The 21,278-nt window shown below is 32.6% G+C and overlaps 2 protein-coding genes across 2 annotated transcripts; both read left to right on the forward strand.

Moving 5' to 3' along the window:
- The first annotated feature begins 246 nt into the window (after window positions 1-246).
- Window positions 247-13,179, forward strand: LOC128673722 (uncharacterized protein). The gene is made up of 7 exons (XM_053751767.2): window positions 247-489; window positions 3,512-3,697; window positions 4,963-5,121; window positions 9,349-9,426; window positions 10,254-10,391; window positions 10,612-10,708; window positions 10,991-13,179. The coding sequence occupies exons 2-7, from the start codon at window positions 3,520-3,522 to the stop codon at window positions 11,142-11,144; spliced, it is 804 nt and encodes a 267-aa protein (XP_053607742.1). The 5' UTR covers window positions 247-489; window positions 3,512-3,519; the 3' UTR covers window positions 11,145-13,179.
- A 782-nt stretch (window positions 13,180-13,961) lies between these two features.
- On the forward strand, window positions 13,962-21,120 carry LOC128673700 (uncharacterized protein). Its single transcript, XM_053751729.1, has 9 exons — window positions 13,962-14,106; window positions 14,767-14,875; window positions 15,335-15,512; window positions 16,481-16,604; window positions 16,694-16,840; window positions 17,249-17,450; window positions 17,812-17,987; window positions 18,703-18,807; window positions 19,367-21,120. Exons 1-9 carry the CDS (start codon window positions 14,095-14,097, stop codon window positions 19,505-19,507), a joined length of 1,194 nt encoding a protein of 397 aa, XP_053607704.1. The 5' UTR covers window positions 13,962-14,094; the 3' UTR covers window positions 19,508-21,120.
- The last annotated feature ends 158 nt before the right edge of the window (window positions 21,121-21,278 follow it).

Genomic DNA, 21,278 nt, shown 5'->3' on the forward strand with positions numbered 1-21,278 from the left:
TTTACTTGAACATAATATAATAAATAACATTTGTGTGTGAACGGTCAGATTGTACCCAATTCAATCGGCAATCTGATTGTATCGTGTGGAAGGGATTTAGGGTATGTATTAACCAAAAGCCACAGTTTCTACAATTTTAGAGCTCTAATTCTAGATTTTCTTGCGTATTTACGTTAAACATTAGCGTTAGCGTTAACTCTTGTGAGGGCGTATAGATGCAGCGTATCTGGGTAACAGAAACAGATCAGTCGCGGAGTAAATTTGGGCCGGAGCGGTTCCTGGCGTACGTCAGTCTGTCTCCCCGGAGCTCCCGGTCCGCGCGCGTCCGCTTTTAGAACGAAACAAATGAACAACCCAAACCGAAACTAGTGTCTTAAATTCTCAAGTTAAAGTGTTATGTGCAACATTAACAATAAACATTAATATGCTGCCTCAATATATTGAACGTTCTTGATAGATCGTGGAACGACACTGCAGAAGCATCAACAGGTTAGTCAAAGATTAATAGTGTACTAACATTATAACGTGAGCGAATCAAGAATAAATAAGTTGAATCAGCAGATTTTATTTTTGTCTTGTCTATATTAGTTTACGTCTTTAATACACTGCTGTATTAGATGGATTTTTAACTCGAACATTATTGAGTAAACAATAAAGTATATGGAAAATGTGATGATGTATTATGGCGCTGCCGTAAACTCATGAAATAATAGGAAATGTTCATCTTATTTTATAGAAAAGATCAGGAGCTCTGTAATCGTCGAAAGAGTAATAAACAAACATGAAACATCTCAACAATCTCACATACATCCAAACACTTTTGCAAACTTTAACTCTTACTATATGATTAAAATATGGGGGACTAGACCGAAGTAATTAATTGACTTTAGTCTTCTATTATTTTTTCCGGAGTCCATATCTCCATCCAGTTTTTTGAGTACAATCTTCTCATACTTGCATCCTCTTGCACAAGAGTTGTCTTCTCTATGTTACACAGGGGGTTAAACATAGATCAACATTAGCTAGTCTTATTATACCCTTCGATTTTTCTAGCTACGTGATAGCGATATGCGTGATAGATGTGGGTTTTCAAAAATATGCTATTAGTTTACTAGCATTAAATTTTTTTTATGTGCATTTATAAGACATTCAGCAAAAAAGAGATAAAGCGCCATATAATGTAACTGGGAAAAGTAAAATAGTATTTATTACTGTTGTAATTGAAACAAAGTTCCAGAAATTATATCTCACTAAAAAAATATGGTATATACTATTTGATATATTTAAGTTGGACACGCCAATAGATTATGACTGATGCTTAATAAACGACAAAATCCTTACACATCTTCTTTTCGTTTCCAATAACTCGTGATAATTACATGTATCTTCGAAGGCTACAGTGTTGAAATATGAACTTTTTTTTTCATTACTGTTTAAAATTTTAAAATTCTAAACCGGAAATATAGGCTAAATATTTATTAAAAATATTGGGTCTATAAAACAAAAATATTGCATAACGTTACAAAAAGCAAAGACAAGCGTTTCTGGTGATAAAAACTAAAGTTATAACTTTAAAAACTTTAATAAAAAAATCGCAACTTTATACTTCATGCCGTTTTTGTATTTCTTTTGTTTTTTTGTGTGCACACATAACACAAAATATTTTTTACATAAGTTGTTTATTGAGTTTTTATTTCAATTTCTGTGGCTAAAAGCCAAACCCAACAGCTTTGATTAATATCATATCACTTGGTGTATCGTTCATAAGTGGATCGGTGATAATGATAACGTGGAAGTGAAATTGTAGTATCAGTAGTCATAGAGATTGCGTTCTATCAGTTGCTTTTACATTTTGTTATATTCTTCTCGTCTTCAAATCCAACGATAAAAGTATATTTATATTCTTGAAATCTGAAGATTTTGTTTTTAGATCAAAAATGTTATTTTGTTTTCATTGCTATGCTTTTAACTATTTATTTTGAATGGGATATGAAATTATAGGCCAAAAATTTTCTTAATGTCTTCAACCGACTTCCAAAAAGGAACAAATATTTATTAAAATAAATTAATAAAAACATGAGGTAGCGCTAGTGTACTTATAGGGAGTAATCTCCTCAAACACGTAGCCCCTTGGCGCAACTAGCAAATAATTTATGAACTTTGCGAGACTGCGCTCGTCACGACTTTGGCAAATTACGTCATAATAATTCATAAAGCGTTTACGATTCATGCTTATAAGACTGTTAATTGTTCAAAAAATTTTTTTATTGCTTGATTCGTTTCGCTTTCCCTCTATTCCTTATATTATTTGCAAGTGCATACATTTTTCTTTATATAAAAGTTGGCAAGTCAAACGGAGTAAAATAATAGAATAGGGATTGTAAACATATTTTTAGTATCGAAATAGAGTCAGTACCTAGTATTAAATATGTTAGTGTTTATACATTTTTAGAATAAGGTGGAAAGGAGTTCAAGTTAGAGTTTTATAGAGGCATCATACTGTTGCTATGATTTCTAAGCCATTTTAATTTGTTTTGCTAAATAAATTGTTTATTCTGAGGCGCGACGATGGCGACAGGATGCCTGGCGTCATCCGTCCTGTTTACAATGAGGTCTAGAAGATTCCTTATTTATTTCCTTTTTTTATCTTAGTAATTCCTAATTAGGGAATTACTAACTTTTGCACGCAGCTTCGTCCCCGTCAATTTCTCTATACGTATATTACTATACGTATGCTAAATTTCAGGACAATTGGTTAAGTAGATAAAGTTATAATATTAGTTAGGATACTTATTTCGCATTACCTAATTTAGATTTACGTTCACACGTTCAATACATAAGCAATATAAATATGCCAATAACCAATGGTCTGGCAACTAGGGATGCCGATGACCGTGCGAAGTGGAGACGAAAAAGTAGAAGCAGGCCCTGGGCTCGCTCAACGATTGTGGAAGCAACCGGGAACACACTCTTAACAGAGACAATTAGACGAATAAATACGAGTGTAAAATTATATAGGTACAATATTCAATCGACATGAAAAGAAGAAGTTTCCAATAAGATGTTATAATTGTTTCACCGTCGACTCATACTTGTGGCGTAAAGCCAAAAGTAGGCGTGCTGAAATGTGTGATGCTATGACGCTGCATTACTCACGCAGTTTACTGTCTTGACATTTGAAAGATCCGTAAAACATCTGCAGTTTAATTATGACATTGGTATGATGATATTTTTGATCATTTTAATCAATATACTTCATATCTGAGGCTGATTTTACGGCACATACACACATATCGCATTAAAATAACATGGCATAAATTTTATTTTGTAATTGAGTTACCAATTGAGATGAACTATTTAGTAGTACCACTACTTACCTTGTTATAACAAATATGCAATTACATTAAAGGTACAAGCGATGGTGTTATCTACTTGTAAAACGATATTATTATGAAAACCGATAGCAGTTTGTTTCTTGACTTTATTATTGTAAATCCTATGTTTTTTTCAGATTGAAACATGGAAACTGATAAAATGTCGACGGCGTCTTCGGTGGCAGAAAGGCGGCCGCTAATGCAGGCCCTGGTCATCGAAAGACGAATACTCTTTGCCTGCACTGTACTGGTGGGTCTCAGCACTTTCATATGGATAACAGCCGTTTGCACCCAAAAATGGATACACATAGAAGGACTAAATGGTAAGTGACTGTACTTACTTACAATGTTATATTACTGATAAAAAATGATACATACATTTATATTTTTTAAAATGGTAAGCCCTTCTGGTATGATAGAGACCAACACTATTTGAATGAGTTTCTTTCGGCATTTCTTCTCAGCAGTGGTCGTTCCGAAATGCTAATAGTTTGTAGCTTTGGTAAATATAATGTAATTTAGAATATGACGTGAAAAAGTGCCTGTGAAGGCCTAATTTCTGAATAAATGATTTGATTTTGATTGAATCCATACTTCTATATCTAAGTATAATTATTCTTTTTTCACATCAAAACGGAACATTTTATTGCACCAAAAACAAAATACAATTTGAACAATGGGACAACTAGAAACATGCAACCGCAACACGCGGGCTTATCGCTTGCAATCTCTTCCGTGCTACCTTGAGGAAAATATATATGAATATAAATGATCGTGTTAAGAGTAATGAGAATTATCTATGAAATGAATTGCGGCAGATTTTATATAGTATCGCTATATGTTTAACTGGTTTAACTGCCAGGTGAATAATTTCAGTTTTTTTATCATTCGTAAAAATAGTTCAAGGAAATTACTTTAATCCCGGGCTTTCAACTTTACTATCGCCGTCAAGTTATTTTTAATTACAATCGCGTGCCACGCAGGTCAATGGCCGATCTATTTCAGTATATAGTAAGCTAGCATGTACCCTTATGATATAGATGCACTAATATTTAGCTAAATGGTTGAAGGTTTGCCAAGTGCCAATTATCATGTCCCATTAGAAGTGTTATACATATTTAAAGTGCAGAGATAATTATCCAAAAGCACAAAGTTGGACAGTGCTCGCGGAATTATTAGCTAGTGATAAATGCTTCTCATAGAATTAATAATAACAGATACATTTCAATAACACACACAATGCACTTTCAGCTACTTTTTCTCTAAACAACTCGTACGATTAACAGATAGAACAAACCCGAGGCTCTTACATTTTTTGTTAAAAAGTTTAACAAATAAGTGAGCCTATTTCGTTAGTCCGATGAGGATTCAAATACAGAAAAATATACACATTCAGAAGGCAATTACAACAACAGTAGGCAATTTGCCAGACAATATTTTGGGATATCACTATTTGCCCGAACTGGGAAAGTTAAATCTAGGACATCGAGAAAGGAGAGCATGTTGACCTGCACCCCATGGCGGTCTTCCTATGAATCTATCATTGTCTAAGTGTAATCATTACTAATAATATATGTCTTCTTTTCAGGTGTTGAGCTTCCTGTCAAAGGAAGATATTTAATGTACAGTGATTCTGGAGTTTGGCAAATATGCCGTTACGTTTTTTTCGAGGACAAGAACAGTACTGAATCTAACTCTACAGTGAGAACCAACGGCATTTTAGGATTAAAAGGACAATTTTATACAAGTAAGTGGACCTTCTATGTGAATTAGTTCTAAAGAACTATAGCGAAGTATCTATTATATAAGTGTTATGCATTGCCCCACAAGCTTGCAACAAATTCGACCACTAACATTATCATTAATACGTTTTTTATTACTATATAAGCCATAAATAAGATTAAATGTGATATATCGTGGTGTCATCTAACATTTCTCAATAAAATTCGATTGTAGTCAGTAACATAATTCACAAAAATCATTTCATGCGTCAAATTTATCACAACATTTTATTAGTGACAATAATATAGATGACAACTGTTACATATTTACGAAAAACAAGATATAATCATGTCAATTAATCTTCCTCACATCCTCAAACACTGTTCTTTGAGTAACTAATGAAGCAATAAACATCACAGATGAAAGATGTGTCGCATGCGAAACGTTTGTATTTTAAAATAAAATAGAAAAGACTTATAACCATACGAGAAGAAATTTCAACATAATATTTTTAATGAGATAAATATTCAATTCGATTCTCAAGATCAAACTTAGAAACGAAAACTATACAGTCTGACAAGAAAATGAAGACGGATTTTAAACCTACATATTTTTTGCCATTACATTACCTATATAGAATGATCAAGATTGGTTGAAATACAGTGTCAGCCAACAAGAGACAGCGCACTAATTTATTTTCATCACGTTCTTGACAGACTATACTTATGATTAGATATTTTGTCAAGTTTATTATCGTCAAATAACTCACTATACCTATGACGCTACTGCTTACTTGCTGAACATGGAACGACTTCTTTTATTTCGTAGTTCATTCTTGCTAACTATTACTCGAGCTCATTTTTAGTGTAGGTATAGACAAATTCTTTGTCAGGGCAGAATTCTATGAAACACTACAAAAATAAACGGGCGCATGCAATGTTTGAAAATTTACGTGAGTTTATTTTCTCCAAGGCGCCTTCTGTTTCCACTCAATCTGTTAGTCCATTATCTTACGCCGGTTTGCTTTTCTATCGGCCCATTTTTCTTGCAAAGAAAATGTTGGCCATTACTCGGTCTCTCAACAAATAGCGTCTTTATGGACACTTTGCCCTTATTGAAAGAGCTGATTTGGAAATTTACGAAATATTACCTATATTTCAAAATTTTCGCCAATATCGCATCCTAAGTGATATCTCCAAAAAATTTATGCTTTTTGTTTCATCATCAACAGTCATTTTTTTAAACGTTTAAACTGCTATGGCACTGGCCTGCCTTATGCTACAAGCTTTTAAAATCGTGACCTAGTTTATAAATCTCTATTTTGTATATTTTCTTTAGTAATTATATGTAATGTGTTATGTGTGATAATAAATTAAATTTCTCTTTGTCAAATAAAACGCCGTACAATTAATAACATGTAATAAAAAGAAATTGGCCTCACTTACATAAAGTTGGGCATTCACAATATTGGGTCATTGCCAATATTTCTCGATTATATGTGATTGAATCACATACTTATATATTAAGATTGAATTCTTGCCGATGCGATAACAATTTAAAATTTTTAACTTTTGTAATTTGCAATTGACATTGCATTAGACACCTTTGATTAGAAATATAAAGAGATTAACATTTATTTGTAAAAATACATAACACATGCACGTTCCGGACACAAAAAACACACAGAAAGGATTAACAAAAAAAAAAATTACTCCAAATTTTAGCTGATCATATAACAAAATTTGGAGAGAATGATTTTTTTTTATTAGGTAGTATTGAATAATAACATTTTGCCAAAGATTTGTATTATCCAAGTAATAAATAGGGCATATTCCTTTCATGTTAATATTTGGGTTTTATTGAAAAAAATACTGTCTTTCGCCATTATTAAAACCGACATCTGTGACAAATTTTAGAGCGTTTTTGATAAATTAATTATTAGTACCTAGTACATAAAACGTACCTACGACCGACGATATTAGTAAGATGACATGTTATGAAGTGTAATGCGAGCCAAGCATTCCCCCGCTTCATATCGCCCTCAGAATTCTCAAGAATGTCATCGTATTACGATATTTCCGTCATATAGTTAACCCAGATGCTGAACGAAGTTCTCGGAAATGAATTTTAGATGAAACGCTATACAATTAATTACATTATAACAAATAATTGTGTAAGGCATCGCAATTAATTAATGATATAATACAGATATTAATAAATACTACCTTCTGCTTACCCCCATCGCACACAGGCGTGATTGTATGTATGCAAGCAACTACATTGATCTCGTTTATTATGACACATATTATATACATCAAAATGTATAACAAGTCCGCGTTACTGTATACACAGTTCAATGGTTGATAAACATTGTCAGAATGTTTTAACTAGTCGCTTGCACCGAATTTCTACATTCACCAGTTAAAATAAACGTATCCAACCGGCAGTCGAGTAAACGAAATCTATCAAAACCGGCAAATTTCTCGGATACTATAAACACTATCGTCTGCCCACACAATTAGATTTATAGTCACTGATGAAAATACCACATCGTTTTTTTATTCAAGTCCCACTGTCCTAAATCATTTGCACTGTGGATGCGTGGTCGGCTGTCCAGTAATCCAAATAAACAAACAATGTTACCGCTGGAAGTAAAAAACAGAACGTTAGAAAAATGTGATAAGTAACATTTGGTACAAATTTTAAATTGTGCAACGCGCTTCTGTTATTTTGAATAAATATAAATATATAAATATATTGGGACAAATCACACAGATTGAGCTAGTCCCAAAGTAAGTTCGAGACTTGTGTTATGGGATACTAACTCAACGATACTATATTTTATAATAAATACATATATAAATCAACATCCAAGACCCGGGCCAATCAGAAAAAGATCATTTTTCATCATGACCCGACCGGGGATCGAACCCGGGACCTCTCGGTTCAGTGGCAAGAACATTACCACTGCGCCACCGAGGTTGTCATGTTTGTTTTGTAAAATTAATTATTCCATATTTAATGGCTACTACTTAATCATTATAATTCTATAATTTAGTCAAAAGGGCCCCAAATCGTACCTGATGCAAAAGTGCCCATTGCACTTGCTACATTCCCCCGATGTATCGCGAGGGAAATGCGTTGTGTCATGGTTCTGCGTGGTCAACAGTTTATTAGGCGCCTACTGATAAAATGTACTTTGTTTTTTTTTGTCTAACTTCTTTAGTTTTTCTGGTGAAACTTAATGTGTACGTTAGCAATAGTTTTGTGTGAAAGAGTCCTTTTTACATAATTTAATAAAACTTATTACATTTACTATGCAATGCACGTAATGTATTAAGAATGTTTGACGTATCCCAGTAATATCAGAGTCGGGCCACGTAAGTGTGTGACTACCATCATATATCTATTATTTTCAGGTTGCCCTTGAAGTAACAAATGACAAAAACGTGACCTGTGAGATATTGCTACAGTTTTAGGATGCTGCGAGCTTTGCTGAAAGTATCATTGATTTTCAATTACGAAACAAAAATAGCCCACTTTTTGAATGATATTAAATAATATTTGCATTTTTCAAAACACTTTTGTTACATACATGTGCAATACATGATCACTAGCTGTGATTGCTGGTTTTCGCGGGAATTTTGATTATCTACCTACAAACCAATCCTGTGTATATTCTATTTTGTGGTGACTATGTATATTTTAAATGTCGAATCCGGTGATAAAATGCATCATTTCATCACGAGCCATTTTAATATCCTCACAGTTGGGCCTTTGGCCTTGCTGGATGAATAAAGAGGAGATGGTCCATGGTCCATAGAACATACCTAACCCACGCAGGCCCATTGCAGATTAGGGGTTTTAACGACTTAAAATTCAGCCGGAACCAACGGCCATCATCTACGAGTATGTAGGAAAATACTAAAGCTATTGTTAGTATATGTACGGAAAACCTTTGTTCAGGATCCTAAACGTTCCCCCGTCATAATACTTCCTTCGGAGGGCTTATCGTGTATTCATAGCAACAACTGCTATAGGTACATATAATAATGAAAGTCTCTTTATTATTCTCCTTAGACGATAATGCTAAGAGGGGCTAGCAAGATAATATGATGAGACGTGACGTTGATGTGTTAAAGTTATAACCTTAGGGCCGAGATGAATTTCTCAGTACTCCCTACGAAGCAGAATCAAAGAGGAGACGCCTTAATATTACATTGTGTTTATTAAGTATTTCATATTGTTTCAGAATGCACCAATTATTTAACACAACCAGTGATGGATGCTGGGAAGCCTATTGACAAAGCATACAATGTAGATATAGCTAGTAAGTAGATATTTATGATATTATAATTATAAAGAACTGAACTAAGTGTATCAATATATTGCCACTTTGTTACAACTAAAATTTTCATGAACTATTATTTTCGTGTCACTTTAAATTATATATATATATATATATATATATATATATATATATATATATATATATATATATATATATATATATATATATAACTGTTATTTTCGTGTCACTTTAAATTTGGAAAGTACAAATCTTGTTTTTTTTTTAATATTGGTACTTATTGGTAATTTTTAATACTATAATATGATAATACTTTCATAGTCTCGGTACCTAATCGCTCCGACGCGACGTTGAGAGAGAAAGTTTTCGTACCTATTATACGTTTCTTTCACTCAAAACTAAAAGTTTATACCATTATTTAAAATTTTATACGAATACACTGATTTATTCCAGTTTCTAAGGGAAATATCTTTCTTATCAAGTGTATGTTATTGCTAATATTAGTGCTAGATTTTATTCATGTTTTCTGAATGCATTTGATAATGTCAAGTTATATACTAAGTTATATACAAGTTATATACTTTTAGGAAAACTGTCACCTAGTAGAAGTACACGCTTACACTTTTAGTATGCAAGTTTTCTCACGATGTAAACGAGACGACGACGAGATAAATGATGATAACCATATGGTGACAGAACTACAATACATAAGTTTAGCACAAGATATTGGTCCAGCTCGTAGCACGAGTAGGTTTTTTACAGGTTAGACCTTGGGACCTTTCGATCGCAGCCGGATATCTTCACTACTCGATCACCACTGCTTTATTAATTTGTTTAATATTCAACAGACTATGTGAGAACAATGCTATCGTTTGGCATCATCAGTATTTTCGTGATGGCGATGGGATGCGGTTTTTCAGTGTACACCTTCCGCAATCCGCGGTATATGTTCAAAAGACTAGCTGCAGGAATACACTTTATTAGCAGTGAGTGTTTTCTTATGACATATCTAAAATACAGATTTCCCTACTGTTTTTCTCTCTCTTTCTCATCTACATATGTCCCCGTCCGCTCTCAAGAATTTTTGAAGAATGTTTAACACAGTTTTTGGATTAACTAAAAATCATTATCGAAAGACACATCGATCGATCTTTTTCTCATTGTGAATTTGCTCAGAAAGTTTTAATTCCATCCTCTTTGTTTTAGCTTCCTGCACATTCGTTGTGGTGCAGGTAATGATGTCGTCGGCAGACCATATGAAGAAAAGTGTAAAATATGTTTATCCAGAACTTGCCTACCACTAGTAAGCATGCTTTATATATTTTTTTCTTTTTCAATTTGATCTATTCTAGAGTTGAATCTCAAATAACTAGAAAATATATAAATTTGTCGATTTGTATACTACACAGAAATATATTTTAATAAAATTTACAGTCACTATAAATTGGTCAATTTGGTTATTCTAATAATCTTAGTTTAATACCATTTTAAAATTAGTCATACATACCTTTTATATCTAAAATTTAAATTCTATGACATTCGGTACTGTCACAACTTCAAGTTAAATAATGTGATTTAATTTCAGTTACCACATTAGTTTCTACTTGGCTTGCATCGTGGTGCTTGTCAACTTCTTTGCCGCAGCTTCATTCCTCTGGTACTCGAGAAAGAGGAAGGGAGATAAGGCTGCCACAGACGAGCTAGCCATGGCTGACGAACCAACTATTATTGGCCGATGACGTCACTGGCGAACCACGTCTTTCCTTAAATCTTTATTGAACAATGCTCAAATGACCAAAACTAGAAATGTAACAGTTTTTATGTCTTCCATAAAGCATGCTATTTCAATATGAGCAGAATCTCTGTTATCTCCTTTTTTTTAGACTACTTATCTTGTCTGTATCATATATTATAAATAAATACTTGTTTTTATTTTGTTATCTATTGTCTAAAAAAGAGAAGTTTTATTTCACTGGTTAAGATTTTTAGTCTGTTATACTGCTACTACATGAGTTATATATAATCCTATTTCATAAAGTACTGCAATATCACATGTTCTATTACATGTATACGTTTTTACTAAATAGTTTACGATGTCACTATAGAAATATGTAGAACACTTGGTTCACATGATTCCAATATCTGCACTATTTTTATATACAGGAAGCTGTTATGGTACTTGCAAAATGACGATCTCGTGCAAGAAAAAATAATTTTATATACAATATTATATGCAATAATATAATATTTAATGCAGAATAAATACAAATATGGGCCTAGAGTATGAACACCAAAGCTATTGAATATTTTCTTGTACTAATTCTTAATATAATAACTTTTTGCTAATGAGCGTTTACGTGTTTACTGAAAAAAGATTTTACGTTGAATAATGGAAATGGAAAACTATATAAGGGTTACAACTTTGATATATACGAGTATGTACATTATATTATTAAATGTCTATTCTTACGTTTTCGCCTTGTTAATCTTATGGGCAGATAGAAAAATGTGTTTTTATTTTATGTCGATAAAAATATCTTTGAAATTGAGACATATTAAGCAAAGTAAAAAGTACAAATTGATTTTGTCATCTGCGTTGTAATTTTGATTTTAGTTATTTAAAGGATTCTTGTTTTAAATTTACCAATTTAGGTTAATTCAAAATTAAAAAGTTCATACTTTTGTTAGGTTAAAATTGTTTACAGTATGTTGTGTTGTTATAATGTATTTCAAGATATCTTTAAAATATTTTCTTCGGCCTAATAGGATTAACGAAGTTATGAGTGATGTATGTTTATACTAGGTTAAAAAAAATTAAAAACTGTGTGGACTGAATATATTTACTATCTTTTACTTATCCACTGAATCAGTTATAAGTGCAATTTCTTATGGCACCACAGTATCTTAAGCATTATTTATATTTCGTATATTAATTTATAAATCCATCATAAGATCATGTGTTCGAGGGGCACAAGAGAGAGTTCTCAGAGGTCACAGATTTCAAAAATGCTTTGCTAGATGTGTATATCAGTTGACTCTCGATTTCTTGTCTTTATGTCCATGATAACACCCAGGAGTACCATCTAAGCGTCCAAGAAAACTCTCTTGCGAAAACTATAATTTCATAGGGTCCAATGTTTAGTTATAGTAGCCATGCCAGCCATATAAGCTTGGACCTAGCAGAAGGAGCAAACTTAAAAAGTGCAGTCTTAATGTTGTCAAAGAGGATATGCATCAATATTCTGATAAATAAGGATACCAAAGAGAAAAGAGATAATAGTCAAATCGGAGAAGAAGATGTAAGAAAATGGCTTTTTGAACTCCGACGATGTGGAAGAATATGGGAAAATATTCTGATGAAAGAGAAAGTCTTATAAGGTTTTTTTTACTTGTAGCTATCGTCCAATGACGTCGCTAGTCTTGACACCTATTGTTAATATAATAATGCCTAATTGTATATTTGTATGAGTGTTGGAATTTGATTGTGCTGTCCGACTTATAATCATGTTGCATTGTTGTCCTGCAATGGTTCTAGTCATATACTTAAGCATAAATATGATGTATGTCTAATACTACTCTTTGTTTTGCCATTGGTGAGATTTACTTTCCACCAATAGAACTTAAATTATTTTGTGTATTCTCATCGATATGGCAAAATGAAGTGTAGTGCGTTTATTCCAATGATACATTTGCGTTATCGTGTGTAAATTACGTTGTACGTTCTTCCTATTTATATATATATATTTTATTGAATAAAACTCCCAAACACTTTGATTGGTTTTTTGTTTTTAAGGTTGAAAAAATCCTATAGGTAACAATTTTTTCTGTATTTGAAAAACCTTTTCATAAAGTCATAGACAATTTGTAAATTAGAAGACTATCGCAGTAATGACTGATCTAACCTCAAATTTAACATTCGAGAACGTAAAAACACGTTTTCACTTTTTTCTCGCGGCTATTTCGAGTCGCGCATTGTTGAAACTCTGGCAGCTTCCCAGGCGAGCCAGTGACACTGCCAACGTCAACAGAGGTGAGTGTCCTAAAAAAACTGTTGAGATAAAAGGCCAGGCATGCTAATGAACCGAAAATTAAGGAGTAGCTAGCTCTCAGCAAGCGGTACCATATGTGTGGAAGATCTAATTTCTACGTATTTATAGTTGCTTAAAACTGTTTACCGTGTAATTTTATATAGCTTTTAATTGATAATGTACTCTTTATTTTTGTTTAGTTTGGACTTTACTAAAATAAAAATAATAAGTACATTTATAATGTACCACACATAAAGATATATAGAGAAAAAAAATATAGATTTAAGATTTTTAACAGTTGATAGGGATCCCTATTTCATATGTATAAGAGAAGCCTCTTTACAAAAAGTAAAAAAATAAATAGAAATATTTATTTAAAGTAACATGGTGATACAGTCATGGAATTAGTAGGCGGAGTACCTACTAATTCCTTGGATTCAATCTAAATATTAATAATTGTAAAATTGTATGAAGTTCGACATGTCTTTCATCACTGGCATGCATACAAGAAAAATATACAAACGCGTTCGATAGACGTTTAGTAGTCGTCATAGTGACGGTACCGTGTTTGTCGCGTGTTTCGCAGATAATGGAATAAAATAATTTCGAGTCCTTATACAGATCAATAACTTGAGCAATAGGTACCAGCTGAGCACGCGATATGGGCGAGAAGGTATGGTAATTCAACCCCACAAATTTAATTAATACATGACATTCGGGCGCTCCCGAAGCTACACTAACACGTAATGGTATCATTTGTTATGTTTGCATGTTCGCCCGTATTTGGTTTCCCTTTGATGTCGACACGGAATAAGTGTTTCCTCTATTTAAACTGTAATGTCTTGGGGACTATAATATACTAGTTTGTTACTAAGTATAGTAAGTATGTATATGTAACTATTGTTTTAAAAGCAGCGATGATGGTTAAGGTGAAAAGTCACAAGTACAAATCCTAGTCGTGTTAAATTACTTTTTATACTAATCTGACTCATGTATAGAATACAACCGACAAACATGCTTTCGGTGAAAAAAAATATTGTCAGAAAACCTCCACTCGAGTAGATGAAAATATCAGCAAGTGTTTGAAATGGAGAAGGCAATGGTCTACTAGTTCAATAATATTGCTAACAAAAAAAATTGTAGGTGTATGTTTTACTCTACATGGAGACTCAACTTTAAGGAAAATGGCTTTAAGACAAAGAAGACAACGAAGACTTAAAATTAAGTATATCCATATATACAATAGAAAATATATTTTGTGATATCCAAAATCTATTCCCAACAGCTTTTGATCTTAAGAGCATTAAACGATATCACATTTATTTTTCTTTAGGGTTTAAAAAAGAAATCGAGTAAAAAGATAAACAAAGCAGCAACACCTGTTGCCAAAGAAAAAAGTCAAGAAGTCGTAGAAGAGGACGCCGCTTCGAGCGCCTCTAGTGGTTAGTATAACGATAGTAGTTATTATAACCTTGAGATGTATGTTTCCCACCATTAAACCATCTCCTTGTTTTTGAGGCGGCTAAGTAGTAAGTATAAAAAGCCTTGACAGCTGATGGGCAACTACAGCATTCCCAGAAAAGGACTGACGTCAGATCTTTGTCTGCAGCCGTTTATAACATTTCTCCAGGTCGGACATTATTACATTAAAATCGCCTCAATCCTATACTCTGTTAAGGAAGGACAAACAGAACAATAACACATGTACTTATATTTATTATTAGTTACATTTTAAGAATAAAGAGAAAAAGTTAAACGTTATAAAAGATGAGATAGAGATGAGATGGAAAAAATGATGACGCATTTATTACCTTTAAAAAGTAATAAACAGTACAAGAACTTAAGTCTAAGATTCAGAGAGCGCTAATAATCTGATCATAAAATCTTTTCTCAAAAAATAGAAAGTGTGAAAGAAGAACAAGAGGAGGAGGATGATCAAATAGGAAAAAAGGTCGGTGCTGCGGCCGTAACGATTAGCAGAGAGGAGTACCTCCAAGCACACAGGGACCTCACATTTGACAAGCAGCAGCTGCAGCTAAAGAACAACATCTTACATCGGCGTCTAGCGGAATATTACAAGTAAATAAAAGCATAGTAATTCATTTCAGGTTTTTGGTATAGTACAGTCGGTAAACGAGCATGCACGCCTAATGGCAAGCAAATACATGGTCACCAAAAACCCGATACGGGTCACAACCGATGCGATGCCGACTTTTTGAGAATAGTACTGCGATAGTCTTTTCTTGAATGTCCAATGTCGAAACTATTATGGACGACCGCTTAGGGAAGTTTATTCCATAGTTTTACACGCAGGTAGCGAGTATATTATAAATATTACCAGGTATTTTGAAACACTCACTACATATTATATTATAAACAAGTCGCCCTCTGCCACTGTCTGTTTCTAAGCTTTCTTCTTTTACACCACGCAACAGATTTTGATGCAGTTTGCATCGTGCATTTCTATTATATTTAGACAATTTATTCCCGAAGGTATACCCCGTGTCAAGCCGGGCTGGCTTGCTAGTTTAAAATAAAATAGTTGAGGCAACAACGTTTAAATAAAATGAGAGCATTCTTTACGACTGTTTCTGCCAAGAGAAAGATGAAACTATTGTTGTGCAATTGTCTGTAATAATAGACGGCAAATGAAAATTGCATTGCATTCTTTGAAAAAGCGAGACTGAAGCCAACTGGGAATTTAGAGCAGTGAATGATTGCGATCGTGAATGTTGAATTTAATTATTTTAATTCATCAACTTTGTAAACTATTGTCGATCATTGAAGTAATAATTATAATAGAGATTTTATTGCTATATATACAAGATGAAACTTTTGAGTAAAACTTTGTATCAATAATGTATTGCTTATACTAATAACATTTTGAATTATATTATTTGTTTTGTATTTGTAACAATACATTATTCAAGTTTCGTTTGTAGTTTTTATATATTCAATTTAATATAAAAGTCTCAATATAAATTCATATACAATAGCATTTAATTTGCAAGGAAAATTTAGAATCGAGTTGATATTGCTTATTTCAGAAAACGTAAAATGGATCACGTGCTGAAAGCGCTAGAAGGTGCTGTAGATTTAGAAGAAAAATATCAACAGAAACTATTGTCTTATGAAGAACTAAAGGAAAAAGAAGAAAGGGAAATGGCTGAGGTAAATTAAGAATCTACAATTAGTTTATTAATTGTTCGTTCTATTATTTATAATTTAAATACTTATTATAATCGTATCTGTTTGTGCAGATAAAATCAAAATTGCATGTTGTGGATGTACACTACCGCAGTCGTTTGGAACACGCCGAAAAGAAATTTGATGATTTGCAACATCTTGAAAATACAACAGGAACAGGTCTAATCTATTCGAAGAAAGGGAAACCGATTGCTGACAAAGTACTTTAAAAAATTTTGATATATTTGCAGCAAAAATCTTTAGCTTTAGCTTCAATTGTCATATTGGGATCTCATCTTAATCTATTTTGCATAACGTCGAAGGAACAACTTAACAACTCAATTGGTATTAAGTATTGAGTGGGTTTGCCATTTGCCTACTATGTTTATAACCAGTACTTTTTTGCGACTGTTCGAATCAGATCTTAAACATTTAATTTTAGGACTAATCTCATATCCTATTTGTACAGTTTTGACCAAAATTTATTATTTCTCAGTATTGGCTTCTATTGGGGAACCTTTTCGACCTTTACCTTTTCGATAACAATATTCTCTGACAATAATAAAATTTTGCATCAAAATCAATATTTGTGTAAACAAAATAATTTAAAATTTCAATTTTAATAACAGACAGTGCACCGCTACCTGACCCTGCAGAGACGTAAATCAGAGCAAGCATCAGCTCTTTGCCTTCGCTACATACGCGTCAGAAATGCTGTAGCTGAACTAGAAGCGATCGTTCGGAAGTTGGAGCAAGTAGCCCCTGGACTATTTGTAGCGCAATATGAGCAGCTCTTTGTTGATCATCAAAACTATGCGACCAAAATTGAAGGTAACTAATTATTGATTTATTCTGAAGCAGGTCAGCGAGGGTCGCTGCCAAGTTTAGATACGATAGCGGCCAGAAACCAAACCTGTGTGTACATGTATGCTGATAAATATGTAATATTTATCAGCATACAAAATTTCCATAATCGCATTATATAATCCGGTTAAATATAAAATGTAAATCTTAATTTATTTTACAATAAATTGAATTATTATGTTTTAAATTATCACTACTGGCTAAAAAATATACAGAAATATGAAATATGAATACTTTAACTTGTAAAACCATAATTTTTGAATATTTCACTACTACAATCCACAACTTAATTTTATCACTCAGTGTTAAAGTGAAAATTTTCATACAGAACGCGAGGACGAGTTGATTAAAAATCGTGGTAAATGTACTGAGCACAACCAAATATTGGCTCACATTAGAGAAAAAATGCAACATACGGATGAAGTTATCGACTTAACTGAATGCGATTTTGGAGAAGCTGAAATGGAATACCAGAGAGCTCGGGAAGATCTTGGAAGTGTTAAGGTAATTTATTGACTGTTATTACATATCTTTCCGATTTGCACCGGAGTGTGTCCTCGTGCTCCATGAGTTGTGTATACCAATCTGACCAATCTGATCACGTAGTTTTCATAAACCACCACTTGCTTCCGATGAAGAAAAACATCGTGAGGTATTTTCACACTGGTTGACAGAATAAGTTCACTAGTGTGTATGCTATTACTTGCCAGCAGACACGGTAGGTAGTTGTCATGTCATATGCCTTTAGGCGACTTGAATAAAATCTGACAACAGTGTTAGATATTAATACACTCTAGAAGAAAGAATCCTTTCCGATAAGATAAAGAACGCTTAATTTATAAAGGAGTTTTATTGGATAAACAATTTCATTTTACTTTGTTTAATACATTTTGGTCTGGGAATTCAAAGTGATCCGAAACGATTTATGTATGTAATATAACCACACCCGTTGAGTCACGCTTTTGTTTGGTAATTTGGGTGACTCACAATTGCCTGAATAAAAAGGTTCAGATGAACAGAGATAGGTTGACAGGGTAAAAAAATTGCACCCGGTTTATATTATACTCAAGTTATTAAGTTATTACCTGAAATAAAAGTAGTTATAATATTTATTTTTTATTATTATGAACGGGCGTAATATCAGAGTAATGTGTCAAGGGGCATGCCATTCTGTGCACCAATTTGAATAGCACAAAACGTTTTCTATAAACAATTGTAGACTCGTCGTGATAAACTACGTTGGTCGCTGGAAGCGGAGAGACTGAAGGCAGGCTTGTTGACAAGGAAGGACCTTCTGCGGGATTACGAAAACGCAACAGATGAGGTAAATAATTTTTTATTTGTAATAAAAAAATAGTTATCAGAAATATAATTATTATATAATTAATATAATAAAATTATATAATTAAAATATATATATTATATTGTCCCATACTATTGGCTTTTATATAATGGTTTAATTTATTGTTCATATAAATTGTTACATCTTTCGCTTATTATTACAAAGCAGCTTCAAGCATATACAATACATAATAATATATAATTATAATATAGATAATTTATTTTAAATTCCACTAATATTATAAAGGCGAAAGTTGTATGTTTATAAGTTCTTCACGCTCAAACTGCTGGGTAAATTTTTATTAAATTTGGTGCTAAGGCCAGCTGCCTTAGTACCAAATTTAATATTATGTACCTATAGGGTACTTTTTAACCCGAAAGTTCGCGATTCCCGTAGGATTTGGTCTAAAAGTCTGATATTCAATGATGCTTCATAAAGTAGATACTGTGCATAAAATTTTAAGCATTTTTTAAAATAATTATTCTGGCAGAAACGCGGTTTGCAGCTGGTATTGTTATAAATATAAATCCTTTTCCATCAGGTTGGCATACTGAGGCAAAGAAAGTTGCAACTGGAAAGTCAAATTGAAAAAACTACAAACGACTTGAGAGAAGCAAGGAAACGGGTGCAGTTGCCGCAGACTCCGTCCATCCCGTCTAACAATGCAACACTTTTTGATTGAGTAGTATTTTGTTTACAATTTATTTTAGCTATTTAATAAATTCGTTATTTTGTAACTTACCTTTTTTTAAAAATTAATCACTACAAACAGTCGCGTCTCTTTATGCAATTAACTTAAAACTTAAACTATTAAACGGATTTTCACCAATTGATATTAAGTGAGTGTGAGTCCTGAAGAAAGTAAATTTGTATATTTAAATTAAAATGGTCTTAAAGTAAGGTTTTGTATTAATGTGGTTAAATATTAATTTGTTTGTTCAACATGTCAGAAAATTTCAGCCGAATGGGAGTTAATAATAAAACATCTTTTAAATTGGTTCTAAATTTATCTCTGGAGAAAGAGCCATTTGATTGGGGCTTTTTAGTTTGACAACTCGGAAAACATTTTCAGGGCTGATTCAACCAAAGAATTTGTAATACTAAACTAGAATGCTTACAAATTAGCAAACGTTTTTACATTTCGTTTTTGAATATAAGTTTTATTTTTTATTTTAGTGTTCCGCTGCTTGGCAAAGGCCTGCCCTTTACTTTGGCTTCAAAATTTTATTTTTATTAACTTACTTTACAACATTTAATTTATTAATGTTTTCACTCAATTCCTCCTAGCGCCGCATGACAAAAATCTCAGACAAAAATTAACTTCGCCGCATGACTTATCACGTTTCGTTAACTACATCAAAGTGAAGATGATACTATCTTACGAAAAGCTGATAATAAGGCTTAAGCTGTCAAGGGATAATGCAGGTTATTCAGATTACATCTTTACATTATGATGGGAAAAAAGTATATTGGTTTATATTTTCATAGAATTAAGACCCTAATTTATTTTTTTATTCCTATTTCTTATTTGGGAAACAAACAGTTATGTAGAAAAAGAATAAAATGCCTTTTTTCCCTCGTCTTATTGTAAAAAATATATTGAACAGACTAAGTACATTGTTGTAAAAATATTGGGATCAAAAGTACAATTAACACAATTAAATTAAAAAATCTGATATTGCTGCCCCATAGTCATATATTCGCGGACGTTTTATATGAATTTATATTTACTAGCTTTTGCTAATCACCCACGTGGACAGTATTTTTTCCGGGATTGGAAGTACCTACCGTATATTAAGGATAAATTCCTAATTTAGTAGATATACCTGCTTACGTAATTTTAAGTAAATCGGTTAATTTTGTCTGAGACACAAACGCACAAATTCACTTTCACATTTTTAATAAATCGGGACAGTGCATTAAATTGTGCTTTAAATTAAAATACAATGTTTAAACATTCCAAGTACCGATAAAAAGATGTTATTATAGCAAGATTTTTCCACTTGAAGCGAATTGAAGGGAATTTTCCATAATAAAATCATTTCTTGTTAATGTATTCATATCGTGTCCCCATTTATGAAATTTAGCACTAAAGATCGCTGGTTTATTTCGCTCATAGCAATTAATGGTTCGCATTGCTTATGGAATTATTAAAGGAAAATTAGGATATAGGTTTAAATATATAACAATACGTGGCAAACATATGTATTGGAATAATACAGTTCTTACACTTTTGTTTTTAGTTTCAGTTTATCAGTTTCTACTATTACATGTTTGGACTTACTTTATGTATCTTATATTTAGAGTCTCTAAGACACTTTAAAAATATTATAATTATAGGAGATATAAACATCGATATTAGTCCTTTGAGTAAAGACCCTGATAACGAAGACTATCTCAACGTAACGGTACACCATGGTCTCCTACCGGCACATTCCCTACCCACTAGATTC

This window comes from Plodia interpunctella, chromosome 11 (genome assembly GCF_027563975.2).
Source record: "Plodia interpunctella isolate USDA-ARS_2022_Savannah chromosome 11, ilPloInte3.2, whole genome shotgun sequence".
Classification (NCBI taxonomy): Eukaryota; Metazoa; Arthropoda; class Insecta; order Lepidoptera; family Pyralidae; genus Plodia; species Plodia interpunctella.